Source organism: Morone saxatilis, unplaced genomic scaffold, assembly GCF_004916995.1.
Source record: "Morone saxatilis isolate NCDOM2014 unplaced genomic scaffold, NCSU_SB_2.0 Contig21, whole genome shotgun sequence".
Lineage (NCBI taxonomy): Eukaryota > Metazoa > Chordata > Actinopteri > Moronidae > Morone > Morone saxatilis.
The window spans coordinates 1,772,853-1,779,007 of NW_023339774.1; the positions used below are offsets into that span (position 1 = coordinate 1,772,853).

Consider the following 6,155-nt stretch of genomic DNA (forward strand, 5'->3'; position numbering starts at 1 on the left):
CTAATGATTGATGTGGATTAGCTAACTAGTTAGCTAGCTAATCTGCTATCATTGTAAGCAAAGTTACTATACTAGTATGTACTCTTTTTTTAAAGTTAAATTAGATTTTTATATTCCAAAATCACAAATCACAATTTGCCGTGAGAAAAAACTCCCCAAGAAATCCCTTTAAAGATGGAAAACTGGGACATTTTAAAAGCAGTATTATTTTTGTCCCTCTCAGGAGGCTGTAGGAACAATGACTCCATTTCTCCACTGATCTGATCAGGAGGCTCGTACGTTTCTATACAGTCCTCTGATCTGTACCTGCTATGGGCAGGTTAGCAGTGCAGCAGCGTAGGTTGCCATGGTGATCTACACTTGCTAAAAGTGTGCCCGTTTACTAGAAAGCCAGAGTTAACCAAAGATAGCTGGAAAAGCCACTAATCTTGCTTTGTGACACAGGCCTCCGATTTTCATCCTTTGTTGGGTCTGTATTGAGATTTCTTAAGGCTTTGCCAAGAGAGCATTCAAGACCTCGTCTTTAAGTTAACCTTCAGGTCATTTCCAGTGTAGAACCATACAATAACATTTGCCAAAAGCTTACAGTTGTCATTACATCTGACAAACCGACAGTTTTCCACTAAAAGTGAGAAACCTGACTGAGCCTTTTCTCGTCTTTCCTCCTCTCGGAATCAGTTCTTTGTGTTGGATGTGTACAACAGTGATGGAACTCCACTGACATCCGATCAGCTCTGCGTTCAGCTGGAGAGGATCTGCAGCTCCTCAACGCAGGCCGACGTGGAGCCTGTGGGCATCCTTACCACCCACCATCGCGACTCCTGGGGCAAGGCCTACGTCAACCTCATCAAGGGTGAGCTCAAAGACGACCGACACTGATCTGAAAAGCAGTAAAATAAAACTGCACACAGGGATTAAGCATGAATTATAATTAGAAGTAATGTTGATACAGTATGTAAAAATGTTCGATTAGTTCAACTTTTACAGCCGGATTACATAATAACACCATGATAATAACACCATGACTGCTTTGTGTTTGTTTACTTGGTGTGTCCAGATAAGACCAACAAAGAATCCGTGTCAGCTATCCAAAGGAGCATCTTCGCCCTGTGTTTGGACGGAGCCATGCCTCGAGTGTCTGATGATACCTACCGCAGCTCTGCCGCCATCCAGATGCTGCATGGAGGAGGCAGCCAGTGGAACAGTGGCAACCGCTGGTTTGATAAGACGCTGCAGGTCAGCCACACAAGCTTTATATACACACATATTTCCCTTAGTGCGGTTATCAGCAATAGCTCAACTAATGTTTCAGCAGCTAGCATTTAACACATGCCACTTTCTCTGTATCGGCTCAGGCTTCAGCTCTGTGTTCTATCAGAAAATCTGGAAAACCTGGAAATTTGAGACTAGATTTCCAGTCATGAAAACACCTGGAAATTGATTAAAATGACCAAATATCCTGGAAATATTCTAAGTTGCTCTGGAAAAGTCAGAGTGAGTTGTGAGCAAGTGCTGTCCTGGATTGTAAGAAAAAACTCCTGGAAAATGTCCTGGAAAGGTCCTGTTTTCGACTTGTTTTAGCCCAATAGAAAGGCTTTATGTACATCTGTGGTTTAGTACACACATAACACGCGGGGTGTTTCATAAAGCTAGATTACCAGTGAAACCAGGCTTACTTCTGTAAGTCAGGCCTATTTAAATCTGTTAAAACACATATTATTAAACCATTTATCAAACTAGTAACTAACAGCAGTCAGTGTCGTACTTTAACAGTAACCTTGTGTTTTTGTAGTGGTGAAAAACGGTAAATAAGATTATACAAATTATCAGTTTGAATTATACTAAAAGCTCCCTGCACCAAACTCTCTTTAAGAAATATTACATTTTAACAATTCCTAACATGTCCGTAAAAACACAAGCTAAAGGCTGTTATTTTTGAAAGTCTTAATCCATAAAGATAAACTGTATTCTGTACAAAGTTTACTTTTTGTCGCCTCAGCACGCTCAGCCTCCGTTGTAGCTGCGCTCTTTCACTGGAAGAAGAGTGTGGAAATGAGTGGCGGTCTGTTTTAGAAATTAAGATTTCTCACTAAAATAAGTGCTGGTAGGTGGACACACCGAATTGAACACAGACACCCAACACCTTTTATTAATCCTCCTTTATGTGTGCGTTGGCATTGTTTTTTTCCCGGCTGGTTTCACAGTAACTACCTGTAACACAATAAAATAGTTGTGTATTGAATGAAAAAAAGACAGTTTGACTGAGTTCAAACTCCTTTCTTGCTCTTACCTCTCTTTTTTTCACACTTTTCGTGTGAACAAACAAGTGCAACGCTATGAATGTCTTTGAGGACAGACAAATGTGTGCCAGAGTCACAGAGGATATGAGTTTTGTTAGCCCAAAAAGAAAATAGCTTAGGAACTTTTATTGTAAACACTATTGGTACTATTGGTCACATTCAACAAATTCCTCAGGCTGTAATACATTCTTGTTTTATGTTTTGTTCTCAACAATTGTGTGATCTTTCTGTCAGTTTATTATTGGAGAGGACGGGACGTGCGGTGCGAACTACGAGCATGCCCCAGCTGAGGGCCCACCCATAGTGGCCTTGATCGACCACGTTGTAGAATACACGTAAGTAGGTCACAGATTGCTTTGGCTCAGTAGGTGTCTGTTTGGAGTTTTTCTGGTTACAACATCTTTGAAAGTTCAGTAACAAGAGACAGAGAGTACAGAGAGACTCACAACAAAATCACAGAACTATGAGGTATGACTTATGGGTTTGTTTTTGGTCCCTCTCGTGTATCGTTTCTTCTCTTTCTTGTTTACGATAACAGGAGGAAGCCAGAGATGGTTCGGTCTCCCATGGTCCCTTTGCACATGCCCAGGAAACTGCACTTCAACATCACGCCTGAGATTAAGAAGGACATTGAGGAAGCCAAGCACCACATGAACACGTGAGGGCAGATTTTTATAACTACACCAGCACAATAGGTATACACATATTTATACTTCATATCATTAAGTACCGAGATAGACTGGTCTCACTGTCCTGACATTCCTCCCTCCACAGACTGGCCCAAGACCTGGATATGAGAGTCATAGTATTTGGCCACTTTGGGAAAAATGTCCCGAAGGCCCACAAGATGAGCCCTGATGCTTTCATACAGATAGCCTTACAGCTGGCTTACTACAGGTGAGTTTCTGGAGGTGGATTGCCTTTGTATGCAGACTTCTTTACATCCCAAACCGGTGCTACCTAGAGGGCTTCATGTTGATCACAGAGTTAGGCTGCAACAGAGATTCTTATATCCATAATTGAGCTGGATTCCCCCATTTTTCAGTTACTTACAATGATCTGGGCTGATATGTACAGTATAAAATTCTATGTAATGATCTAAATAATGGTACTAAATAGGATTGGGCTGGCTTTTACCATTAGATGTCGCCCATGACTCAGCCGCTCCCAGGTGGAACATAATGAATGAGAGAAAAGCTGCCAGTCAATTGAGTTTTTCACAACACGTTTATGATAAAAGCCTGGTTAAGAAATGAAGGCCCACTGGAATACTAGAGAGCTTTTAATTTGAAATAGATGCAGGAATAAGGCTTCTTATTTTCAGTCTGCTACGCTACTGACAAACTATAGTTTGCTAGCTACCTCGCTAACACAGCTAACAGATGTGATAAGCATGAGTGACATAATGGTTGTCAGTGACAGGGTTACATTGGGCTATATGCACACAAGTGTGCCCAAATCTAAATTATTTTACTCACGTGACTCCTATATAATCTGATTTTTTCAAGTCTGTTGTGGTACAAGATTTTTTGCAATGCAACCTCAGTGTGAACTGTCATATCAGAAAGCATGGGACTTTTACTATTCTTCCTTTAATCTGGTTTACAGCGGTGGTATGAGCCTAAAATGAACAGGTTTTACTGTGATTTAATGTCAATAAACGGTTCAAATGGATTCCGAAAAGAAGAAAGTGAAGATAAATCCTCTAAGCTCTGTCCCTCTGCTCCTTCCCATATTTTGTATTTCCCACTCACGCAAAATTACGTTTTGCTCTATTCACCTCTTGGCATTGAATTTTGAACTGAACTGAAACTGATGTCTGTTTGGTGGGATTGCTGTATTAGAGTTAGGATTTAAGTTTAAGTGTGATTCTTCTGTGCTGACTGCAGTGACTCCCAGGTGCCGTAAAATAAGGACTACAATTTGCCTTTTGTGACTCCAGACAGAGCTGTGTTCAAGAGTTGTCACTTGAGGCAGCGTGGATTGGGTCTGAAGACTACAGGTTTAGAGTGTAGGTGTAGAGTCAGGAAGAAGTGAGCTCATCAGACCTCTGTAGCCCACTCCCCATCTCTGCTAGAGGCTCCAGGCTACATTAGCCACTACAAGCATAGCACATTCTCTGACTGAGTTATTTGATGTGGTGTTGGTATGATGGGTGTTGTGATAGACCAACTTACTGTATCATCACACATCTCCCAAATCTCTTCTCAGCGTGGTCCTGTGCCTCTGTGTTGTAACACTGCCATCTGCTGTTCACTCCTGAGCCCTCTGAAATCATTTGGGAGCTGAGACCAAGTCTGAATACTCAAAATAGTTTATGCATGACATATATTCTTATTTCTAAAGAAATCACTTAATTCTGAGAATTTTCTACACACGTCAGCAAGTATTTTTCTCTGAGTGGCTTTATACACAAAGGCCATGATGACTACAGGCAACAGCAAGCACGTAAGAGTTGTTCTCACACCCTCTCTCCTCTTGTGTCGGCAGGATGTACAAGTGCTGCTGTGCCACATATGAGAGCGCCTCCCTGCGTATGTTCAGACTGGGCCGTACCGACACTATCCGATCAGCCTCAAGCGCCTCGGCCGCCTTCGTCAAGGCCTTCGACGAGCCCGGCAAACAGGTCAGACGAGAGCGGATATTTTAATGGAATGTGTTTGTATTTACAGCAGCTGTTCTGGCAGTAAATTGACCAACTCAGATTAAAACCAGAACTCTCTGACATGGTAATACCGGGCTTTTTCAATCACAGGCCTGGAATTAAGTCACTTTTGGTCTTTGATAAATACAAATTTATTGGGTTATTGGGTAGGGTACCAATACCAGAACTGACCAACAATATATTAAATACATTAGTTAATTTTCATACATTTAGTGAAGTAAAATGAACGCAGCAGTAATATTAAATCCAAAAACATCACATATAATAGTAAAACACTGCTTCTTGCTGCCATGCTTACATACTTTTACCTTTAGTAAAGTTTAGAATACAAAACTTCTACTTGTAGCGACACACTTTTTGCCTGACTAATGAAACGAAACTCCTCGGGAGTGATAGAAATGTTGCGCTACTGTTGATATCCAGTGTTCTGACAGCCGTGTGGCCTTGGTATAATAACACTAAGTGATACAGCAGTCAGGATCTGATAGCACTTGGAGTCACACGTACAGGCTCAAGTTTTTAAATAAACATATTTGACCGTTGTTATACTGTAACCTACTGTAAGGTGTGTCTTAACGTTCCTTTCTTATTCCTGTTTTCCGCAGAACACGGAGAAGGTTGATCTATTGGTGAACGCCGTGAAAGCACACAGGTCATACACTAACATTGTGAGTATTCACAGCACCAGGATTGGCAGAATGCTGTTGAAAATAGTCCCCAAGAAATGCACTATTTCCTCCTGTTTGATAAAGACTACAGTGACCAGCTGTTTTTAGAAAATTACTGTATTAAGTAATAATGCTATTTGTTTGCAATAGGAAAAATCTAGAATATTTAGCCTTATTTTTTATTAGTTAAAGGCATACTGTGCAGATTTTTCTGTTGCTCTTTGTAAACGTGCCACTCAAAGTTGGCCCCTCCTCCCCAGCTCAACTGAAAGCTGCGACGGTGGAACAAGGGTCCAAACATTATTTTCTGATTGTTTCACAGCGGTTACGGTCTAAAGCACAAATAACCACAGCCACACCACCGCACAACAGAAAAAAAAGGTGCACTTTGCAGAATTTTGTACCGAAGCTGCTTTGTAGCTCAGCCCCGGACTCGGTCAAACAGACACATAGAACGCAGCTCTTTATACATTCCTAGTCTCCCACAGACCTGCATCCACGTTCTTCTGCACAGCTTTCTCT

At 41.4% G+C, this 6,155-nt stretch overlaps 1 protein-coding gene across 1 annotated transcript in view; it reads left to right on the forward strand.

The window, feature by feature from the left end:
* Positions 1-6,155, forward strand: part of crata (carnitine O-acetyltransferase a) — a gene marked incomplete in the record, with an annotated part of 10,682 nt that overhangs the window by 1,678 nt on the left and 2,849 nt on the right. Inside the window, 7 exon segments of the mRNA XM_035667594.1 lie at positions 679-853; positions 1,058-1,236; positions 2,535-2,635; positions 2,839-2,958; positions 3,075-3,197; positions 4,791-4,926; positions 5,571-5,633. Of these exon segments, the coding sequence (XP_035523487.1) occupies positions 679-853; positions 1,058-1,236; positions 2,535-2,635; positions 2,839-2,958; positions 3,075-3,197; positions 4,791-4,926; positions 5,571-5,633 (897 nt within the window).